Source organism: Capra hircus, chromosome 19 (assembly GCF_001704415.2).
Source record: "Capra hircus breed San Clemente chromosome 19, ASM170441v1, whole genome shotgun sequence".
In the NCBI taxonomy this organism is placed as follows: Eukaryota; Metazoa; Chordata; class Mammalia; order Artiodactyla; family Bovidae; genus Capra; species Capra hircus.
In genome coordinates, this window is record NC_030826.1 from 13,883,019 (window position 1) to 13,907,422 (window position 24,404).

The 24,404-nt window shown below is 44.1% G+C and overlaps 1 protein-coding gene and 1 long non-coding RNA gene across 6 annotated transcripts in view; one reads left to right on the forward strand and one right to left on the reverse strand.

Moving 5' to 3' along the window:
- Positions 1,703–24,404, forward strand: part of LOC102179590 (C-C motif chemokine 3) — a 38,429-nt gene continuing 15,727 nt past the window's right edge. For 2 of the 5 annotated variants that reach the window (XR_001919669.1, XM_018064214.1), the window contains exons 1-3: positions 1,703–1,821; positions 8,002–8,103; positions 9,743–9,844. Coding sequence is in view for 4 of the 5 variants with exons in the window: in XM_018064214.1 (XP_017919703.1) it covers positions 1,755–1,821; positions 8,002–8,103; positions 9,743–9,844 (271 nt within the window). In the remaining variant the exon portion in view is untranslated. The remainder of the gene's footprint in view (positions 1,822–8,001; positions 8,104–9,742; positions 9,845–24,404) is intronic. The other 3 variants (XM_018064213.1, XM_018064211.1, XM_018064212.1) reach the window with 3 other exon arrangements.
- LOC108638245 lies at positions 15,222–16,856 on the reverse strand. Its single transcript, XR_001919670.1, has 2 exons — positions 15,847–16,856; positions 15,222–15,618 (listed from the first exon to the last, which is right to left on the reverse strand). It is a non-coding gene; the product is annotated as an uncharacterized LOC108638245 (long non-coding RNA).

Sequence of the window (24,404 nt, forward strand, 5' to 3'; positions counted from 1 at the left end):
CTCTTGATTACCTAAAGCCCCCAACTCACTCAGTTATTCCTAAGAGGTAGTAAGTGGTGTTACTACTTGAGAGGTTATTGTTTCAGAATTTTTCTGCTACATGCGCATAGATGCACAAATGATTAGCACCACCTTAGGAAAGAGAGAGAACAAATGTGGCCCCTAACAGTATCATACGATGCAATACAATATTTAGACCCCTGTGCTGATACATAAACAGAACGTTACAGGAAAGGAGTCATGAAACATGAAGCCAACAATATCTGAGTTTGAATCCCATTTAGTAGCTTTGTAACCTCAAACAAAAGAGTTGGGGATACCAGACCACCTTACCTGTCTCCTGAGAAACCTGTATGGGGCTCAAGAAGCAACAGTCAGAACCAGACATGGAACAACTGACTTATTCAAAATTGGGAAAAGAGTATGTTAAGGCTGTATATTATCACTCTGCTTATTTAACTTATATGAGGAGTACATCATGAGAAATGCTGGGCTGAATGAGTCACAAACTGGAATCAAGATTGCTAGGAGAAATTTCAACAACTTCAGATATGCAGATGATACCCCTCTAATGGCAAAAAGTGAAGAGAAACTAGAGAGCTTCTTGATGAGGGTGAAAGAGGAGAGTGAAAAACTTGGCTTAAAACTCAACATTCAACCAGTTGAGTTTGGTTGGCAACCAGTCCCATGACTTCATGGCAAATACATGGGGAAAAAATGGAATCAGTGACAGGTTTTATTTTCTTGGGCTCCAAAATTACTGTGGATGGTGACTGCAGCCATGAAATTAAAAGATACTAGCTCCTTGGAAGAAAAGCTATGACCAACCTAGACAGCATATTAAAAAGCAGAGACGTCACTTTGCCAACAAAGTTCGTCTAATCATAACTATGGTTTTTCCAGTAATCATGTACAGATGTGAGAGTTGGACCATAAAGAAGATTCAGCACCAAAGAATTGATGCTTTGGAATCGTGACACTGGAGAAGACTCTTGAGAGTCCATTGGATTGCAAGGAGATCAAACCAGTCAATCCTAAAGGAAATCAACCCTGAATATTCATTGGAAGGACTGATGCTGAAGCTGAAGCTCCAATATTTTGGCCACTTGACACAATAAGCAGACTCACTGGAAAACACCCTGATGCTGGGAAAGACTGAGGACAGGAAGAGATAGGGGGGACAGATGATGAGATGGTTGGATGGCATCACTGACTCAATGGACACTAATCTGAGCATACTCCAGGAGACAGTGAAGGACAGGGAAACCTGGTGTGCTGCAGTCCATGGGGTCACAAATAATTGGACACAGCTTAGTGACTGAACAACCTCAAGCCAGCTACTTAATCTTGTCATACCTCAGTCGTGATGCTTAAAGAGGAAAGCATTTTGCACACAGAGGTTGTTGAGTTACCTCTTCTATATATCATCTATCTATCTTCTCTTCTCTCATTGTCTTTCCCTTTCTCCCTCTCTTACTTTCTCTCTCTCATCTGATATATTTATTTATTACTAAGGAGATATAGTCCCCTTGTCTCAAAAGCTGGTTTGGAAAACAAACATTGCCCAGCACCACAAAGTTGGTGAGTTTATTTTTTCCCAGAAAAGTTCACTGCTTGACAAAGTCCGGTATTCAAGTTACCTAAGTGTTGACGGTGGCCATGAACTCTGGCCCAGCCCTCTGTTTAGGAGGGTATAAATCTCAGCTGCTTGGGTCTTGCTCTATCATCAGCACAGTAAGGCCTCAACTAGCAACATGAAGTTGGGTGGCCTCTTCCTCCTGGCCAGTCTCCTCACCCTCAACACAAGGCTCCAGGCAATGGGTAAGTCTCGTCCCACCTCTCAGAACAAGAGAGTCCGGAAGTGGGAAATCTAGGACTATCCTGTGCAGTCTAAAGAGGGGGTGGAGCGGGGATGGGTAAACATGGAGAACAGTCTGCATGAGGAGACCCTGAGGCACACTTTAATTTTCCCCACAAGTCCCCATGCCAGCATCCCTCTGTGTCTGCCGACCTCCTCTCTCCCTTTCTCCAAAGGCCAATCTCTCCATTTGCACTGCCCTCACCTCCCCCTCTGTCTCTGCTTCATCAGCTTCTAGGTCTCTCCCCAGTGTTTCTAACCCTCTTCTCTCCATTTGATTCTACCTACAAGCATATAAACTCCTGTATTGTTGAGACAACATTTTTCTGAACCTTCTTCTGTCTTCTCTTTCTCCCCAACCACTGACCCCTGAGCCCGTCCAATATATCTTCAACCACCACCATTACAGTCACCACTGATACCAATCCCCCCCACCCCCACCCCACACTCCACTCTCCAAGGGCACCAATACCTTCTTGGTTGACAATCTAATAATTTTTCTCAGTTGTCAGTCTCCTTGGTATCTCTGCAGAACTGACATTGTTCAGGATCTTTTCAGTCCGAAACTCTCTCTTTGCTCTCTGATGGCGTCTCTCTTTGCTCTTCCTTTCCTGTGCCTTTGGCTTTCTTTTCTTTCTACCAACACCGCCCCCCCACCCCCAATCTTATAGACTCCCAGTCAAACATGATTTCTCTGGTTGCCTTTCTCCTGCCTTGAGCTCAGTCACTAAGTCAACCAGCGAGAGTTCCAATCCCACTCTTTGAGAGTCCATGGACTGTAGCCCACCACGCTCCTCTGTCCATGGGATTTTCCAGGCAAGAATACTGGAGTGGGGTGCCATTTCCCCCTCCAGTGGATCTTCCCAACCTAAGGATCAAACCCACGTCTCCTGCATCGGCAGGTGGGTTCTTCACTACTGCGCCATCTGAGAAGCCTGCTCCTCCCACTCTGATGCAATCAATGACCAGTCTTTGTGAAATCTTCTTTCGCAACTTCTCATACAGCCTTTCCAAACTGACCTGTACCACCCTAGTTACATACCTGGACCCTTGCAATACTCTTGGAACTCTCTCTCATCCAAAACACGTATTGTGTATTGAATTCCAGCCAACTCCATGCATGAATGTGACTGTTCTTCCCAAAGTGCAGCTCTAATCAGGTGGCTGATTTCCTCAAAATGCAAATGTGTGTTCTTATGTGACGACCTCCCCAACTCCTGCCTGTGGAAATCTCCTTAATCCTTGAAAGCCCCACTGTACTGGCTATTTCCACCATAAACATAATGAACATACTCATTCCTTCTAGATTAAGGCAGTAGTTCTCAAACTTTAAAATGACAGGAATCATCCAAGGAGCCTGTTAAATTGCAGATTGTGATTCAGGTCTGGAGTGGGGCCCAAGATTACGAATTCTTAACAAGCTTCACGGTGATGCTAATAACCCTGGCCAACAGACCACATTTTAAGTAGAAGAGACTCTGCCAGCACTTTTGAATCACCCAAAAAAGCTTGTTAAAAGAGACCAATGCCAACATCCTCTTCTCAGGCTCTCTGAGGTCTCTAGCATTCTCTGTGTGGGGTGTGTGTACTTACTGAGATAAAATTTACCATTTTAAGGTGTACCAACTCAGTGGGTTTGGTATATTCACATAGTTGGGCAGCCATCACGGTCATCTAGCTGTAGCTCATTTTCATCACCCCCAAAAGAGATCCCATACCATTATCCAACTCCCTGTTCTGAACTTCCCCCAACCCTGACAACCTCCAATCCACTTTCCATCTCTAAACATTTTTCTATTCTAGATATTTCACGTAAAGGAAGTCATTTGATAATGTGATCTTTTGTGTCTGGCTTCTTTCACTATTTTCAAGGTTCATTTAAGTTGTAGCATCTATCAGTACTCCACTCTTTTTCATGGCTGGATTGTGCGGATCTGCCAGATATGATTTATACATTCATCACTTGATGGACACTTGGGTTATTTCTACTTTGTGGCTAGTATGAAGTTAATGCTGCTATGAGTGTTTGTGTGCAAATTTTTGTGTGAACATATTTTCAATTCTCTAGGGTAAAATTGCTAGGAGAGGACAAAAAATTGCTAGGAGTGGACATAGTCACATAGCAAGTCTATGTTTAATTCTTTTGAGGAGCTGCCAAGCTGTTTTTCACAAAGCCTGCACCAATATAACCACGATCAACCAGCGAGAGTTCCGATTGCTCCCGTATCCTTGCCAACACTTGTTGACACCTGACGTTTGATTATAGCCATCATAGTGATTGTGAAGTGGTATCCCATTGTGGTTTCAATTCACATTTCCCCAGTGACTAATGATGTTGGACACTTTTTCATATGCTTAATGATAATTTGCCTATGATGTATTCAAGAAATAGCTATTCAAGTCCTCCTTTTGCAAGATAAAAGTGTCCTTTTCTTGCTGAGTTGTAGGAATTCATGATATATTCTGGATATTAGACTGTTATTAGATATATGATTTGCAAATATTTTCTCCTGTTCTATGATTTGTCCTTTCATTTACTCAATAGTGTTCTTTAACGGACAAAAGTCATTAATCTAATTTTATTTTATTTATTTATTAATTTTTTTGAAGCAAAGGTGTTTTAATCAACATGGTGTGGGCATATATACTGTCTTACAAGGTAGTTATTCTCAGGAAAGATAAAGATTAAAATTCCAGACTTACAAAACGTAGGTGATCCATATTAAAGAGAGAGAGAGTTGTAAACAGTCACTTTTACCCTGTGGTTCACAAGAAGGAGGAGGGTACTTATCGCCATGTAGAAACACTAATGAAGGAAATGCCTGGACTCCTCCATCCCGGGAGAGGCTTGCCTCTCCTCTTATTTCCTGAGTGTTCAGGAATTAATCAGGAGCAGAGGATTCCTGACAGATCCACACAGCACACAGGAAGCCTCCTGTTAAATGCTTCCTGACAATTCCCCCTATTTTATTATATTTGTAAAAAAGGTCTTGACCAAACGAGTTTGGTTAGTATTACCCAACCTTATAGAAAGCTGACGGTAAGCAACAAATATAATTATCAAGACAATCACCAGAGTTACAGTTCCAGACCCAATACTGTGGGTAATACTTTGAAACCATCCTCGTGGGTCTAGCCTGGATAATTTGTTCAGCTAAAGTTTCCAAATTAGGGGAAGAGGGCAGATTTTTAGAAAAAATTTTAAAGATTTTCTTTTGCAGTAATTGTACATTCAGAGAGGCATTATCATGTATATTTTGTAAATGAAATTTGATTTGTTCCCAGTTGTAGGCACTATGATTGAATTGAACAGGAATAACACAAAATTGAGTAGCGTAAAGAAATAGAGGAGTTAAGGCAAGTATATAGTTTGCAATTAATACAAGTTACAGAACATAAAAGTCTTATTAAATTGTAAATTTTCTATGGCTATAACAAAAGGAAGTGGGACACAGGCCTGTATAAAATATGACTGATTATAGTGAAAGAAATAGTTACTATGACCACGACTGGTCCCTATGAAATGTCCAGTCTAAGTCCCAAATTCTTCCGTGCTATGGTACTTGTGGCAAGTTTCCAAATGTCCCATTGTTCAGGCCCACTCTGTTTATCAAGGACGATCCTAGGACGAGGTGGGGCTAATCCACAGTCAAGCCACTCAAGAAGTCCTTTGTCATAGTAATGTTCCATCGTAGTGTCAGTGACCTTCCATATCACACAGTGTTGTTAATATCCTCTCAGCAGTCAGATAACCACATACCATGGGGTCCCCAATCAACAATTGTATGATTAGCCACAAACATTGATTTTCTTGATTTGTTTGACATTTGTCCCAACAAATGGGAATATAAGTAAAGTTTTTATAAGTAAACCCTTTGCATAATGTTCTTTGTTCTTTCCCTAACCCCTAACTCTTTCCCTAAAGTCTCTGTAGTATAAACATGGTTTACAGACAAAGAAAGGGCAGTAAATAATCCAAGCAATGTCTGAAAGTCTTCTTTTGGAGGCAGGATGAAAGCCCAAGTTTGTTGGCTGACGTTTATGCACAATTTTGCTGGGCCCGTGCACAAGGAAAGGACTTCATAGCCTAAAGAAATGTTAATTAGTTTTCTTTCCTCCCCAGGGTGTGATGGCACCTTCAGAGAAGGCATATATGGAGAGTCATTAGTTGAAATGATTGGTCCTCTCTTTGTCCATTGACCACCGGCCTCAATAGGCCCTTGACGTCACTCCCTCCGATCTGCCAAGTGTACCAGGCTCCTGCTGAGATCCTTTAATGGACCGGAACCTCGTGGTCTGGAGTTGACCGATAAGAAAGTAAAGGAGAGAGAAAGAGGCTGATATTCCTTGGTTTACGCAGAAAGCCAATAAAGCCCCTGCACGGGGCTTGCTCTGTTCACGGAGGCCTCAGGCGCCCTCTCGCTGGGGTGAAGGCGCAGGGCACCTTCTCGAGAGGGTCTTAGAAGCCCAGGCAGGAAAGTGGACTCAGAGAGCCCCTGCACTCCAGAGGATCAGCCTGAAAGAGAGAGGGAGAGAGAGAGAGAGGGAGGGAGAGAGAGGGAGGGAGAGAGCCATTAATTTTATGAAGTGCAATTTCTTTACCTCTTTTGTTGCTTGAGTTTTGGGTGTCATTTTTAAGAAATCATTGCCCAATTCAAGGTCACAAAGATTCACACCGATGGTTCCTTCTAAGAGTTTGTAGTTTTAGCTCTTATAGTCAGGTTTTTGATCCATTTTGAGTGAATTTTTCTGTATGTAGTTATATACCATGTATGTATGCATTTATGGTTTGAGATAGTAATCCAAATTTATTTTTTTGCATGTGGATGTCCATTTGTCCCAGCATCATTTGTTGAAAAAAAAATCCCATTCTTTCCCCATTGAATGGTCTTTGTCAGTGTGTATGCGTGTGTGTGTGTTTAAATCCCAGCCAATTCTCTAGCACAGTAATGGTTAAACCACTTCTCTCCACTCTTTTCAGTACCTCTTTCATGTCACTTTCTATCAAACATGTTTAATGTTGTGAATTACAGTCTGTTGAGAGCAAATTTTGATTTCCCATCCTGATTATTTCTGCCTTGCTGATGTGAAACCTGACTCATACCTCTATTTCCTCAAATATCTAGTCCCTGTTCTTTACATATGATAGGTATTTTTAAAAGAATAAGTTGATGAATTAGAAACAAGGGAATGAATGAGTAAATAAACCATGATCGAATGAATGAATGGCTGAATGTTAACAAAGGGTTATGACCCCCAACTTTCCTCCACAAATTGGCAACAGCTTATGAAATCCTAAACTGTCAGAGACATGCTGTCTCTGGGAGAATCTCTAGTCCAGCTCAGCATCAGCGTCATCTGGAGCCCTCATTAAAATATACACATATAGGCTCAACCCTGGAGAACCTGAGTAATCAAGTCTGGACCAAGTCCTACTTTCTGTAGTTCATTTGAAAGCTCCCAGATGATTCTGATCATCAGCCACATTTGAGAGTCACTCATCTAGTCCAACCTCTCTTTACTTGCTCAAGCCACACACCAGACAACCCCCATTTACAGACGATAACAGGGAAACTGAATGAGATTCATAGTGGTGGCAAAGCAGGTCAACCACTGGCAGGACCCACAGTGAGAATCCTCTTGTAGGTGGTGATGTGCTTGTTGGTTGAGATGCTCTTTTGCCCAAGACTTTGAAGCAGCTTTGAGGGTCTGCCTCCATCTTTAAACTCTATCTCTATGAGTATCAAGACTAGAATCCAATTAAGCGTTTCCATCAGAAATAATTTCTTTGTTGATGTATGGCAGAAACACCATATTGTAAAGCAATTAACATTCCATTAAAAATAAATATTAAAAAAAATAGTTTCTTGACCTCTGGGAGCTCAACTCTGTATTCAAGGTTAATTTCACTGAGTTGCATAACACAAGGGACATGTGTCTTAATGGTAAACAACCCTGAATTCAAATCCGAATAACCCAGATCTTATTTACTGGAAGGGTCAGATGAGGTTCAATTGGAGCTCATGTTTACACAGTGAAGTCCCAGATCAAAGTGTATCCTGATGTTATTAGGACATGGTCATTCACAACATAAATATCCATGGTATGTAAGTGTCTCAGCCCAGTCTTTTCTGACCGTGAAGGTGTCTGTGAGGAGCAGTGCCGAGAAGACCCGGACTGCGCGGCGGGAGAGAAGTGCGTCAGCGATGGCTGCGGCCGCGTGTGCTCACCAGCCCCGCAAGCAAGTGAGGCAGAGCGCCCTGCCAGAATTCCTCAGCTCCACAGGAGAATGCTTGGTCCCGCCCAGCCTTCCAACTGCTTAACATACACACACCCGAATAGTTCCAACAGTTACCTTATACTAAGTTCTTTGAGTACTTACTACCCACTACCCTGCGTGCTAAGCCTCTTCAGTCGTGTCCCACTCTGTGCGATCCTATGCACTGTAACCTGCCAGGCTCCTCTGTCCGTGGGATTCTCCAGGCAAGAATACTGGAGAGGGTTGCCATGCCTTACTAGTCCCCATTTTCCCCTCTCCAGTGCTTGGGTTAGCTGACAATCCATTCTTAGTAGATTCCTCAGGAAGTTCCCATGGAAACGATGTCCCTAGGCTTCTCCATCAGTCACTGCATTGCTTCCCACAGATTGCTGCACAGAGGCAGACACCTCACTGCTCTGGTGGAGTTCCCTGTTGTGTCTTTCATCCACTCATATTTTGGAGTTTGAGGGGATACCTTATTCTGCAGTTCTGTTGTCTATGTGTTTTAAATTTTGCTGTTCCAATTTGGAACAGACTTTGTTGTGTGGTATGAGGAAAGAGACAAGATTCCTTTTTTACTTGGTAGGGCTTTTTTTTTTTTTTGCTTTAAAAAAAATATAAATTTATTTATTTTAATTGGAGGTTAATTACTTTACAATATTGTATTGGTTTTGCCATACATCAACATGAATCTGCCACAGGTATACACGTGCTCCTTATCCTGAACCCCCCTCCCACTTCCCTCCCCCTACCATCCCTCTGGGTCATCTCAGTGCACCAGCCCCAAGCATCCAGTATCATGCATCGAACCTGGACTGGCAATTCATTTCATATATGATATTATACATGTTTCAATGCCATTCTCCCAAATCATCCTACCCTCACCCTCTCCCACAGAGTCCAAAAGACTGTTCTATACATCTGTGTCTCTTGCTGTCTCGCATACAGGGTTATTGTTACCATCTTTCTAAATTCCATATATATGCGTTAGTATACTGTATTGATGTTTTTCTTTCTGGCTTACTTCAATCTGTATAATAGGCTCCAGTTTCATCCACCTCATTAGAACTGATTCAAATGTATTCTTTTTAATGGCTGAGTAATACACCATTGTGTATATGTACCACAGCTCTCTTATCCATTCATCTGCTGATGGACATCTAGGTTGCTTCCATGTCCTGGCTATTATAAACAGTGCTGCAATGAAGATTCCTTTAAAATATATATATATATGAACAATCCAGTTGACCCAATTGCATTTCAGTTCGGCAGCTTTGCTTAAAATTATCTTATTTTCTTGATTACTGTTGGTTTGGGGGAAACCATATAAACTTTTAGAATAAGCTTATCCATTTTTGTGAAAAATTCTTCTATGATTTTGACTGAGATAGTACTAACTTTATTAGGGTGGGGGAAATGATATGTTTATGACAATCTTTTCATCCATAAACATGGCGTCTCTCTCCATTTATAAGATAGCTAATTTTTTTTCTTAGGAGTATCACATATTTTTCTGCACATAATTGGTTAGATTTATTTTTTGAATGTTATTGTAAAGGCATTTAAGTTATTTATTTTCGAAGTCAAGACTTCAACGCTTTTAACTGCATCTTTCCTCTTGTCAGGCATCTGTGTGAATGAGTGCAGAGAGGACAGGGACTGCGGGATAGAAAAAGAGTGCCTCCAGGTTGGCTGCCAGCGTGTCTGCCTGCCTCTAGCTACAGCAGGTGAGTCCTGACTTTCTCCACCACTGTCTGTCCTGCGAGAGTTAGGAGCTTGGGGTTATCTAAAGTCGCACAACTGTGTGGTCACCCAGAGAAACACTGGAAAGCCTGAGGTGTCTCTCTGTTCTTGCCCTTTGGGCAAAAAGCTGGTCACTGAACCCTTTCTCCCTACATTGTGAAGTCTGGGAATGCTGAAAAAAAAAATCTCATTTGAGTTTGCACAAGGAATGTTTACTTATTACAGAAAAGTCAGGAAGTACGGGACAAACTGATGGCAAGATGTGCCTATAATCGTATTACTGGGAGATAAACATAGTTATGTGTATATTCATATCCTTCCACATATATATTCTGGGGGTAAGGCCTTTGCACCACAATGAAGATCCCACATGCTGCAATTACCAACAGATGGAGCCAGAAAGAAAAAAAGAATGGAAGGAAGGAAAGAAGATTTTTTAAAAAGAGAGAGAAAGCAAGAGAAGAAGAACTGGATGGGAGCTGGCGAGCTAAGAATGGGTGGAATAGAAGCCCTAGGAAAGAGAATAGCATATCCAAAGGTCCTGAGGCAAAAATGAGGATCATACATTTGAGATGAGAAAAGAAGATTGGTGTGGCTGGAGCTTCAAAACAAGGGAGCAGGCTGAGCCTCAGCAGACAGGCAGGGACCCAATTATGGGGCATTTGACAAGACATGCTACAAGGATTTGGATTTTATTCTGGGTATAACGGGAAGCTTTGGAGGGTTTTCAGGTGGCTGCAGTGGAGAATGGAAGGGATGCGGGAATAATGGAAGTGGAGAGACCTTGTGGAGCATATTGTGGTTATCAGGGCAGGAGATTAGGATGATTTCTATTGGCGTGAGTTTTTTCATGTCTGCAGGAAAAGTTTGTGTGTAGGAATCTATTGCAGTTACTTCGATTTTTAAATGAATATTCAGTAAAGCAACAAATTAAAAATATAGCTTACCAGTGGATAAAGAAGATGTGGTACGTATATACAATGGAATATTGCTGCTGCTAAGTCACTTCAGTCGTGTCTGACTCTGTGCAACCCCATGGACAGCAGCCCACCAGGCTTCGCCATCCCTGGGATTCTTCAGGCAAGAGTACTGGAGTGGGTTGCCATTTCCTTCTCCAATGCATGAAAGTGAAAAGTGAAAGTGAAGTCGCTCAGTCGTGTCTGACTCCCCATGACCCCATGGACTGCAGCCCACCAGGCTCCTCTGTCCATGGGATTCTCCAGGCAAGAGTACTGGAGTGGGTACAATGGAATATTACTCAGTTATAAGAAAGAATGAAATGATACCATTTGCACCAACAGAGATGGACCCAAAGTCTGTCATACTGAGTGAAGTAAGTCAGACAGAGAATCAGAAACATCATACCGCATCCCTTAGATGTGAGATCTAAAAAGACATGACGCAAATGAGCTTATTTACAGAACAGAAACTGCCTCACAGACTGAGAGAATGAACTTACGGCTTCTGGGTGAAAGGGGAAAAGGGATAGTTAGGGAGTTTGGGATGAATAGGAACATACTGCTCTATTTTAAAAGGGTAACCAACAAGGACCTACAGTTTAGCACAGGGAACTGTGCTCAGCGTATGTGGTAAGCTGGATGGGAGGGAGGGGAGTTTGGAGGAGAATGGAAACATGTATTTGTATATGTACGGCTGAGTCCCTTTGCTGACCTCCTAAAACTATCACAACCTTATTAATGGGCTATACTTCAATATAAAATAAAAAGTTTTTTAAAAGGAAGAAAAAATATAGCTTCCCATGTTTCACCCATCTTAGCCTGCTTATAGCAAAATTTAAGAAGTCCTTAATGAGTGCTTAATCAAGTAGAAAAGATCAGTTTTAAACAATCAGTCCCATTTAAATTTTTGTGGATTACACTTTGACAAAAAATTTAAGTTGCTTTAATTAATTTATTGAATTTTAAAAAATACTTTCCACACCCAATCTAACACTCAGAACCTTCCAAAGTAATGCACTCCTGTAAATATAACAAATTAAACTTATGACTATAGAAAAATCAAGTTGTGTTAAACATGTCAATGTTCTCTGTTAACTTAGCCAAGTTCTTACATCTCTCAACTCAAAAATCACAAGCACAAAATAAATTAATTACACATTTTGTATTAGAATTACAAGGATAATCTGTTATATACCCTAGTTCAGTTCAGTTCAGTTGCTCAGTCGTGTCCGACTCTTTGCGACCTCGTGCTCCGACCCCCATGCAGCAGGCCAGGCCTCCCTGTCCATCACCAACTCCTGGAGTTCACTCAAACTGACGTCCATCGAGTCGGTGATGCCATCCAGCCATCTCATCCTCTGTCGTCCCCTTCTCCTCCTGCCCCCAACCCCTCCCAGCATCAGACTCTTTTCCAATGAGTCAGCTCTTCGCATGAGGTGGCCAAAGTACTGGAGTTTCAGCTTTAGCATCAGTCCTTCCAAAGAACACCCAGGGCCGATCTCCTTTAGAATGGACTGGTTGGATCTCCTTGCAGTCCAAGGGACTCTCAAGAGTCTTCTCCAACACCATAGTTCAAAAGCATCAATTTTTCAGCCCTCAGCTTTCTTCACAGTCCAACTTTCACATCCATTCATGACCACTGGAAAAACCATAGCCTTGACTAGACGGACCTTGGCAAAGTAATGTCTCTGCTTTTGAATATGCTATCTAGGTTGATCATAAGAGGCCATTAAAAACTGTAAGTGCTCTAGGTTCAAAATTATATACATGATTCCAGTGATTACAAATTTATGGGAATTCCCTGGTGGTTCAGTGGTTAGGACTCAGTGCTTTCATTGCAGAGAGCCCAGGTTCAGTCCTTGGTTGGGGAACTAAGATCCAGCAACCAGCATAGAGCTGCCAAAAAAACCAAAAATCTTTTAATCTCTGCATATGAATATTAATATTTTGGACCTGATTTATATTTTTAAATTAATTAATGAAACGTTTATTAACTTATTTGGCTGAGTTGAGTCTTAGATGGTCCGCAGGATCTTCCTTGCATCATGCGGGATCTTTCCTTCAGTGCACAGACTCTAGTTGGGTCATGCGGGCTTAGTTGCTCCAAGGCGTGCGGAATCTTAGCTCCCCGCCCAGGGATTGAACCCACGTTCCCTGCATTACAAGGTGGATTCTTAACCACTGTACCATCAGGGAAGTCCCCACATCTTTCTATGTTTAATTACCACCTTTGTGAGGCTTACCCACTAAGGTGCTGTGTTACTATCTTACGCAAATTGAGATTACTGGGCCAATTTTATATGATCCCCACCAGATCATCATCCCAGCACTAGAGGATGCTTATTGGCCAAAACGGACTTCTGACCTGGGTTTGTGCACTTCAAGTGTGATTCTCTCCACTATGACTGGGTACACGGAACTCTAATACTCAAAATGGCAACAGGAGGCTTGGAATTCAGATCTTTTAAATAGGGCTGGTGTCTTCTAAGTTCTGATTAGACCCTCCAGTGTTTCTTCTGTGTGACTTGTGTAGACAGAAGCCTTCCCTGGGGGTATAGCAAACATTCCTCATGGCTCTGCTAGACTTTTTTCGTGTCTTTAGCTCTTTCGGGACATTTATTACCCTCCCCTCTGGCACGAAAGACACTTGAAACCAATCCATCCATCCTTTAGATCCTTCTTGTAATTCTCTGATCTGTGGGGATGGAATCTTCCATCTCCTTCTAAGGTTATAGCTGATGCCCTGCAGCAATTTCTTCCCACATAATTCAGTTCTGAATGCCTGTGAGCATCTTCTTGATGCTCAGCCTTGACTCCAGGTGCCTGGTTGGAGTCTGCATACTGGCCAAACCCTCATCTGCTTGAGGCACATCCTGAGGTCACGCAGATGAGAGCTTTGAGGAGGGTGGTGGTGGAGAAGCCAAAGTCGCTGGAATTGAGAGGTTTTGAGACAGTTGACAGGATTTGTTGATAGACAGGATTTGCTGATGGATTGGATGGATGGATCAGGGAGAGGGGTTTCAATCTTGAGCAGCTTGGAGGATGGAGGTTCCATTCCTGAGGAGGGGGGCTCGGAGAAGGAGCCCAGCCGTGGTAGTTATAGCTCCCCATTGAGGGGACGCTCGGTATCCACCCAGCTCCCCGCAGGCCCGAGCGCCCCAGTAACTCAGGAGGAGAGCCGACCTGCCTGGCAGCGGGGGTGAACGGCCACGGTTTGCCACTTGCGGAGCCTGTTCTGCAGAGGTCGTCAGTGGCCCCTGCTGTGCCCACCTTCTCCCTGCCCTTCGCCCCTGCACTCCCGGTGCCCGTCCTTCCCAGAGACCCCAGGTCTCCTCACCTCCTCACTCACTCTAGCCCCTTTGGCTTTGAGAGTTGAGCTTCCATCCCATTTTAGTGTGGATGGAGGTGCAGAGAACTGGTTTCCGATGGGATTTGTGTGCACTCAAGAGCACAGGGATGCTAAGGACTGGAGTTTGGAAGAGGAGGGGGCCGTCCAGTGAGGAAATGGCCTTGGCCAGGGCAGCCGTGGGCTCCGAGGACAGACTGTGCTCATTTCCTGACTTTGCCCCTGACAGTAGGTGGTCGTCCGCTCCCCACCACTAAACTCGCGGGTGGACAGAGACCTCTGACCTCTGGGGTCAAAGAGCATCCTTCCTCCATGGGAGTCTCCCCAAGGACTGAGGTGCAGGGTGTGCGCTGGGCCACACTGGTGTCCCTGAGGCCCTTCTGCAGTCTGTGTCCAGTGACGCACGGCCAGAATGGCATCAGCCTCCGCCTCCTGCCTGCCTCCCTTTCCTCCTCACGCCCACAGAGCACTGCCCTGTACCTGCCTCTGTCTTTAGCTGAGGAGGTGGCGAGGAGGATGGCCACATTTCCAGGGTCACTTTTACCCCAGGTGTCAAGGATAAGGGTCAGGCAGCATCTAAAGAGACTGTAGGACTTCAGTGTGGGGTGCATGGATTAGGGACGGAGCGTGGATTTTGGGGGAGAGCGCAGATTTGATGGGCGAGCACAAGGGGGCGCTATTTACAGGTGGTCGATGCAGGCACAGAGAAGTAAATGTTTTGAGTGGCAGAGACCTGGAGAAGAGCTTTCTAGGAAGGATGAGCCGCTCTGCCCACTTGGACGAGGGAGTGACGAGGTGTGTTTGCTGTGCACCTCAGCTCTGTACAGGCAAACAGAGGGTCTCCCCACGGTCGCCTGTATTCACACTGTTCGCCTTGTCTAAGGACCCTGAACTGGGGTCACTGTTCGTCCTCCTCCTGATCCTAACTAGGCCTCCATCATTTCACTATTTACATCTACTCCTATTGAAATGTTTACAAGGCCCCAGATACGCAGTAAATACATAGAAGTGTCTGTAAAATCAAAGAAATGACCAGGCTGTCTGCGAGAGAACCAATTCAAGCCACCAGTCCCCTTCTGCAGCACGGATTTATTTCAAGACCTGGGCGCCTGCAAGGGGACGACAGATGCGGTCCGGAGGCCGCAGTCTCCTCTGGCCCCAGAAGGCGGGGCTTCGCGGCGAAGCTTCAGGAGAGCGCAGACCATCAGAGCAGGAGCCCAGAAACGCAAGTGCGGGCTTTCATTCGGGCCAGGACTCGCCCAGGGCGCATCTGGGGTGAGGGAGCTGGTTGGGGAGGGGAGGTGGCTCTGTGGCTTCTTCTCATTTTCCCTCGACTGTGAAGGTCCCACTGTACCCAGCTCCCTTGGACTTTTGGTCCAGGTATTTGATGTACTTCTGCACCCAGGCCTGGCCTGGGTCGGCACAGATCGATCGCCCATTTCTGGTCTGGAAGCTGAGGAGCAAGAAGGAGAAGATGAGAAATGTTGAGTCAACAGGCGAAGAGGAGTCCGTCCCACCACCCCAGCCTCTCCCCCGACCCCCACCAGCAGCTGCCTCCTGTGTCACCCCCGCCCCACCTCACTCTTGTCGCCGTTCCTAGAGACCCCCGCCCCCCTTCCCTCTCCCAGCCCTACTGGTTCTTGAGGTTGCACCCTTTCCGCTGTTGGGGGGCTGTATTTACATGACCCCTGGCTGAGGGCCCTGGTCCTTCGATAATTTTCCACATGAGAGAGTGGGATTGCCATTGACATGTAGGAGAAACAGCATGTTATCAGCTGGTCTGCCTCACCTAGGGCTGTAAGATGCTGGGAACTTCTCCATGAGAACGCTTAGACCTCTACCTGCACCCCCACAGCCCCTGAGGAGGGGAGGAGGAGTGTAGGGCGGGAGACCTGAGACAGGAGCATGTGGCAGGAAATGTTCTGATCTTCCTCCTCCCCACCCCACCCCCTTTAAAAAAATCTTTCGGCTGCTCTCCCAGGCATGTGGGATCTTAGTCCACAGCCAGGGGGGAACCAGTGGCTCTGGCAGGACAGACTCTTAACCACTGGCCCACCAGGGAAGCCCCCTCCCCAGCCCTTAAATTGTCCTCCTCTGAGACATCTCCTCCCTCCCACTGCCAGCCCCTCCCAGCCTCATCTCCCAGACCTTCTGCAGGACTGGGATGGGACTCTGTGGTCCTAGTGTTTCAAATTTCTGATTGTCCTCAGGATTCAGAAATAAGAAATCAGAATTCCTAGAAAATCTCAAATCATAAATTATTTCATGTTTGTCATTTTTAAAAATTGAGAAATAAATGGATGTATAACATTGTATTCATTTTAGGTATACTGTATGTTTACATTTTAAAATTTTTCATTTTATTTGAAATTACTTTATTTAAATTTTATATTATTTTGAAGTATAGTTTCTTTACAATGTTGTGTTAGTTTGTATATTTTTTGCAGCACTTTATTCTCACTTTTTAAAAATAACTACATAGTAAACAATGAATCATGTTTTGCTGATAGGTTTTTTTGTTTTTTGTTTTTTTAAGTTTCAGAGGTTTTCTATAAAAATAAATAAATCCAAGGTAATAATAAATGATGTTTCTATGTATAGTGACAAGATGATGGACTCGGGAACACATTGAATGTTCTGTAGCAGATGGAGATAGTTGATAAAAGAAAACATGAGGAGAGGGTCCATTAACACAAAGTAAAGGGTTAATGAAAATCATTTAAAAATTGAAAAAAGTGCTTTAACTATTTGATATTTAAAATATTTAAAGTTTATCATTCAAAAGTAAAAATTTTAAACTTAGGAAGCATTGAGACTTCTCTGGTGATTCAGTCGTTAAGATGCCACACTCCCAATGGGGCCCAGGTTCAATCCCTAGTCAAGGAACTAGATCCCACATGCTGAAATGAAGACCTACTGCAGCCAAATAAATAAAACAAACAAAAAAACCCTAAACAAACAAAATTAAACACAGGAAGCATTAGTTGCAAGCTATTTGTTGTCTTTACTTACTTTTGTTTAGCCTCAAATATTTCAGATGTAGAACAGTTTTTCCATATTGGGTTAGCCAAATTGTTGAAAGTATGTCTAAATGCATTTTCAAGTTGGAGTTTGAATACTAAATGCTTCATATAATCTCATTTCCTATTTTAACGATGGACATGTCTTGTCTGCTTGTCCTGAATTTAGTTTCTCCTTTCAAATTGGTGTTGCTTCGGCAAACTTAAATTTTACAGAAAAGTTAGTCAGTGTTTCTGCTGTCAAGTCCTAGTATTCCGTGACATTTACACATTGACTCTGTATTTCTTCTGTCAAAGCATTTATAAAGAACTATCACCTTCAGCAATTATTCAAACCCTGGGCAATTGAACGTTATGGACAATGTCAGTGAACGTTATTATTCAAATAACATAATATCCACATCTCTGAGCAAGAATCACAGTTGGAGTTGCCCATTTAAGAACATAATTTGCTTCCCCCAACTTGTTCTTTCATGAAACACCACTTATATGATTGTGAAAGTATATGAGTTTTACAAACTCATTAGCATTTCTTAGCTGTGGACTCACACTTTTACCAGTGCAATGGTCTCAAGCTACCGGATGGGGATAACCTCTCCCCTAACTGCTCCCAGTCGCTCCACATGCTGATCTTAACCTTGAACTCCACGTGCCAAGTGTTTACCGCTTTTGTTCTTGATGTCAGCAGATTCCTTTAAGTCAATAACATCTCTCTGTTGATTGTCATGTGGTATTCTATCAGAGAATTAGAATATTTTTTCCCATTTTCCCAATTGCTCTACTGAGTTTTGGGGGAACTTGTAATTAAAAAAACACATAATTTCCTGAGAAATATAATTTCCTGCATGAAGATGCTAGTGGGTGCCTATGGTGGGCCAGAGCAGGGCGGGACTGTTCCCCTGCATCTGAGAGGACCCTCCCTCACAGGTCTGGCAGTGGTGGGGACTGTTAAAAGTGGGAGGTTTGCTCAGCTCAGAGGAGCAGGGCCTTGGCTAGGAGGCAAGAAAGCTCCATTAATCCTTGTTTCTTCTCCTGAAAGCTGTGTCACTCCAGGCAGGACACCTACCCTTTTCGAACCTTTGTCTTTAAAATGGCAAATAGTAGCCTTAGGGCAATTACTGTGCAAACTGATATTTATACCAATGATTGTTTTGTGCAATAAAGGCCTTATTATCCCCATGGAACAGATGAGGAAGCTGTGGGTCAGGAAAGCTAGACAAGACACAGAAGGTCACAAGCTGGCCAAAGCAGAGCTTCCAGACCCAGGCTCCCGGGGAGAGAGGATCTGCTTTTGCCCTCAGTGCTTTCCAGCGTGTTGCCCAAGCGAGTGGCACAGAGTCGGCTTTTTATGTACATACGGGATAGATTCTCTCTTGAGATGCTGGGCAGAGCAGCTGCAGCTCCGGGTTGGGCATGGGATCACCAGGGTCAACACTAATGCACTTACCACCAGTCTGGACCCAGACAACCATGCTGTGGGTCATTTTCAGGACAGTGTTCAAAAACATTACCTGTGTTAGACAGCATTCCATCATAAAATAGGCCTGTGTTGGATGATGTTCCCCTAGTGTTGGCTAAGGTGAGTTCTGATGGGCGAGGCTAAGCTATGGTGTCTGGAAGGTTAGGTGCACTATATGCATTTTCAACTTTCTGTATTTTCCATTTCCAGTAATCCCCTCGTGAGTCAAGGAAGATGTGCCCTGAAACTCTACTACAGGCCTGGTGCCTGGCTTAGTTCCTAATGTGGCTCATCTCCCTTCTTCACAGCCACCCTTTGAGAAGTTATCACTGATCCTGTTTGCAGATGAGAAGTCATATGACAATAATAACTGAAATTATTGGAAAGCAGTGAAAAGCTTTTTCGCAGTCAAAATTCCTGGAAAATAGCTGTCAAATATGCCATTTGACATAGCAGGCTGTCAAATGACAGTCCTAGTGTGCAGTGTTGTTCAGTCTCCGATTTTGGTTGACATTCAGCTCAGGAGAGTTGCTTCCTGGGAAGCCTCCTCCCAGGTCCCTCTGTGCCGCCTTCGTCCCTGGCTCCAGCCCCCTGCAGAGAGGCAAGTAGGCCTGTTGAGGGCAGTGAGCTGGGGGTCAGAACACTGGGGTTTAGCCCTGCCTCTTTCACAGTCACCTGCTGCCTCTTCTTCCTGTAGCACAGGTATTTACTGAGAGCTCTGTGTCATGTACACACTGGGCAGGTCTTGCAGGGAGAGGAGGGAAGCTGATCAGGGTGTCTCAGGCTCAATTTCCCCTGAGACCATGTGGACTGCAGCTGGGTGTGGCAAGCAGTGGGGACCCTGAGGCCTGGGCAGCGCCCCCTGTCTAAGGGGACAGCACCTCCACCTCAGGCCCAGTTGGAGGTGAGCTTGTGGAAACTCGGGCTCATGTCTGCTTGGTCTTCCATATTTGTGAAAGAAATGGGCAGTAGGGATTTTTTAAGGTTTCCAGGTTTTCAATGTTGGCAACCATCCAAATATGGTCAAACCCCATCTAAGCTGTGAAGAGAGCATGATCCTTTGTGGGTTCCTGTCGCCCAGATTCTGCTCCTGCCTGGAGGCAGCTGAGCAGACACCTGGAGGGCTCTGGGTCAGCTTCTCGAGGCTGGGGACCAGAGGCCAGGAAGGCTGTTTTCAGAGGCAGGTTTTCCCCACCCCAGGGGAGGCAGAAGTGAGCCTCAACCAGAAATAGGGAGATACCCTCGGGAAAGACAGTTTTGCAGGAACCCCAGACCATGTTTTCCAGACCACCCACAGCTCCTCACTGCAGCCCCGCCCCCTGCCCGCCCTGGCCTTCAGTCTCCAGCCCCTGTGTTCTCTTTGTTAAGAGCAGGGAGAGTAGCAGGCTCACCTTCATTGGCCTCTGAGTGCAGGATGGCAAGAGTAAGGAGGAAGGCCAGGGCAGCCAGGCTGACCCTCATCATTCTGGATGCTGACCAGCAACAGGAACAGGGCTGGGCTGAGGACTCCTGGGTTCTCTGGCTCCTTGAAATCTGGGCTCTGAGCCTCCTTTATAAAAAGTTGCTGCTCAGGAAGTCAAACCATACAAAAATTTGAGATTGCATGGCAGTTTTGATTCCTTGGAGTTGTAATCAATGCTGTTGTGCAGTGCATGTGCTCTGTGACCCCGTGGACTGTAGCCCGTCAGGCTCCTCTGTGCATGGAATCTTCCAGGCAAGAATACTGGAGTGGGTTGCCATTTCATCAACCAGGGGATCTTCCTGATCCAGGGATTGAACCAGCGTCTCTTATGTCTCCTGAACTGGCAGGCGGAATTTTTCCTTTTTTCTTTTAAAATTTATTTATTTTAATTGGAGGCTAATTACTTTACAATATTGTAGTGGTTTTGCCATACAGTGACATGAATACCAACAATGAGAAAACAGAAAGAGAAATTAAGGAAACAATCCCATTCACCATTGCAACAAAAAGAATAAAATACTTAGGAATATATCTACCTAAAGAAACAGAAGACCTATGTATAGAAAACTATAAAACACTGATGAAAAAATTAAAGAGGACACAAACAGATGGAGAAATATACCATGTTCATGGATTGGAAGAATCAATATAGTGAAAATGAGTATACTACCCAAAGCAAACTATAGATTCAATGCAATCCCTATCAAGCTACCAATGGTATTTTTCACAAAACTAGAACAAATAATTTCACAATTTGTATGGGAATACAAAAAACCTCGAAGAGCCAAAGCAACCTTGAGAAAGAAGAATGAAACTGGAGGAATCAACCTGCCTGATTTCAGGCTCTAATACAAAGCTACAGTCATCAAGACAGTATGGTACTGGCACAAAGACAGAAATATAGATCAATGGAACAAAATAGAAAACCCAGAGATAAATCCACACACCTATGGACACCTTATCTTTGACTAAGGAGGCAAGATTATACAATGGAGAAAAGACAATCTCTTTAACAATCTCTTTTGGTGCTGGGAAAACTGGTCAACCACTTGTAAAAGAAAGAAAACAGGCAGATTATTTACCAACCGTGCCACCTGGGAATCCCTGTGACCAATGACATACCTAAAATATGAGAACTCAATCAATTTAGACAAAGAAAAGAGGAAGGCAGAGAGTGACCCTGGCTTTTACGTTTGGCTGATGTCTTAAGGGTGGTGGTGGGGGAGACCCAGAGACCAGGAACTGTGTCAGAAATGGCCCCCCCTCTCCTGGTCTCCCCTGGAAGCCTGCTTAAGCCCCCTTGGTGAGCCTGACCTCAGGTGTGGACCGTGAGCTCAGAGGCTGGGTGACTGTCTCAGGATCAGCAGCTCCAGCCCAACACCGGAGACAGATGTAGGGGGGTGAGTGCAGGGTTCACCCCGAGCACAAGGTCCAGGCCTGATGGGGGCTGGTGGGGAGTAGGGTCCAGGGGACAGCTGTGCCTCACCAGCCAGGGTGGACTGGAAACCTTCGACTACGAGGAACAGAAGGGCCCTGCCCCTTGCCCAGCCCAGGGAGCTTCATCAGACCCTTAGCTACCCAGGCAGGGGCCCAGGCTCTCTGCTTAACCAGGCCGGCCTCCAGGACAAGACTGACGGACCGTTTCTTCTGGACTCAGCTGGGGGAGCCAGAGGCAGGGCAGTGCTGTCTGCAGAATACAGTTGTGTCTTGTCACCCTAAGTGTGTGCTGGAGGGGCTGTGCTCAGGATGCCAGGATAGTTTAGTGACCAAGACGGAAGATGCCAACCACCCTGGTTTGCCTGGGACCAAGGAGGTTCCTGGGATGTGGGACTTCCAGTGCTGACACAGGGATGATTGGTTATCCTTCTAGGAGGTCAGGCAGGGGTGACTGTCCTCACCTCCAATCCCACCAAACTCAGATCAGGCACCTGTGTGGTTTTTTCCCCTTTATTTTCATTGTGATTACAATACATGTAATGTAGAATTTGCCATCATAAACATTTCTAAGGGTACAGTTCAGTGGTGTACATTCAGTGGTGTTAAGTACATTCATACATTGTGCAGCCTACCCCATCCATCCACAAAACTTTTTTCATCTTGCAAAACAGAAACTCTATTCCATTCAACAGTGACTTCTCATTCTCCCTCCCCAAGCCACTGGCAATCACTATTCTACTTTCTGTTTCCATGAATTTGATTATTCTAGGTATCTCACACATGAGTCATACAGAGTTTGTCTCTTGGTGACTGGCTTTTTTTCTCTTAGTGTAATGTCTTCAAGGTCATCCATTTTGGAGCATATGTTGGAATTTCCTTTCTAAGCCTGAATATTATTGCACTGTCTATATACCATGCTTTGCATGTCCATCCACCTGTTCATGGACACGGGCTGCTTCCACATTTTAGCTATTGTAAACAAATGTTGCTATGAATGTGGCCATACAAACACCTCTTTAATATCCTGTTTTCAATTTTTTTTAATTTTAAATTTATTCATTTTTTAATTGAAGGATAATTGCTTTACAGAATTGTGTTGGTTTCTGCCAAACATCAACATGAATCAGCCATAGGTATACATATGTCCCCTCCCTCTTGACCCTCTCTCCCACCTTCCTCCCCATCCCACCCCTCTAGGTTGTTACAGAGCCCTGGTTCAAGTTCCCTGGGTCATACAGCAAATTCTCACTGGCTATCTATTTTACATATGGTAATGTAAATTTCCATGTTACTGTCTCCATACATCCCACCCGCTCCTTCTTCCCCCTGTTTTCAATTTTTTTAGCCTATGCACCCAGAGCTTGGATTGTTGGGTCATATGGTAAATCTATTTTAAATTTTTTCAGGAACTACCACACTGTTCAACAGCCATTGCATCATTTTATATTCCAATCAACATTGTACAAGAGTTCCAATTCCTCCACATCCTCACTAACATTTGTTATTTTTTGAATCTTTGACAGTAGCCATACTAATGGTGTGGGGTGATATCTCATGGTGTTAAGTATCTGTATTTTTATCAGTTTTACATAACAGGGTTCCAGTTTGTTTGCAAAGAAAATGTCCCCTACTAAAAGGAAAAAAGTTAACCCCCTGTTCTTATGGAAAGAGCAGGAACTTTTGATCTAGTCAGAGGCATTGTTTAAGCCCAGGAGTTCACCACTTACAAGCTATGGGAACTTTTGGGTAATTTTGTTAAGCTTTTAAAGCTTTGCATGCTTACTGAAAGGTGTCTGTGTTACCGACAGTGAGGTTCAGCTGCTCGCCACTCAAAAGCCAATGAAGAGGCCAGGTTGGTGGAAAGTAAAATTTGCTTTGTTTCGGATGCCAGCAACCAGCAAGAATGGACATCTGTCCAAAGGCCACCTCCCCACCACTGACAATCAGTGAACAAGAGCTTTTATAGACAGAGGAAGGCAGATATATGCAGAAATAGCACAGGCAGCTCTGACAGTCATCTTGAAATTGTCCTCAGTGGTCTGACCAGCGTCATCTTGATTATTTTACGTACTGTTAATCTTCAGTTCCAGGGTTGAGTCTGGTTCTCAGAATTGTGGCAGCTTATGTCACAGCTGCAGTCTGGTCATCACTTATCTCACTTCTTCCACCTGGTGAGAGTTTCAGTATCTATTAATAAAAGACAACTCACAGGATATGGATCATAATATTATCTATGGCCCTTGAGAAGCAGCTAAAGGTCCTTGACTATGCTTAGTGGCTTAGTGAATACACTATTAGTACATAGTCTCCTGTGAGTGTTTTCCTTTGTTTCTGCATGTTCTTACTCCTCTAAACTTATTCTTTGGCAAAAGTTTTTCCACAGACAGATGGCAGGCAGAGGACAGGGGTGACAAGAACCATAGGTCCTGCCCCATTACATATGTACCCTAACAATCTAAGTGAGTGAAATTTTCCTTATGTGTCCTTCCTTAGGGCTCAGGTTCATTCATTCAGTAGGTGTTTGTTTGTTTGTTTTTAATGTTACTTTATTTTTAATTTTAAAAAATCATTTTCTAATTTAATTTTTTTAACCTATGTTTATTGAACTGCTACTGTGTTCTAGGCACTTTCTAGAACTTGAGGATACAGAGGCAGACAAGAAAAGCAAGGCTTTTGCCCTTCAGGTGCTCAAATTTCAGAGGGGAATCAGACAAACAACGGAGAGGGAGATGGAGGTACAAGCTAGGAAGAGAATGAGCCAAGGTGTTGCGATGGAGCCTGAAGGTTGAGTGAAGGTTACTTATGTAAGCCAGTTAGGGGAACCTCTTCAAGGAGGGTGTCGTTTCAGCTGAGACTGGCTT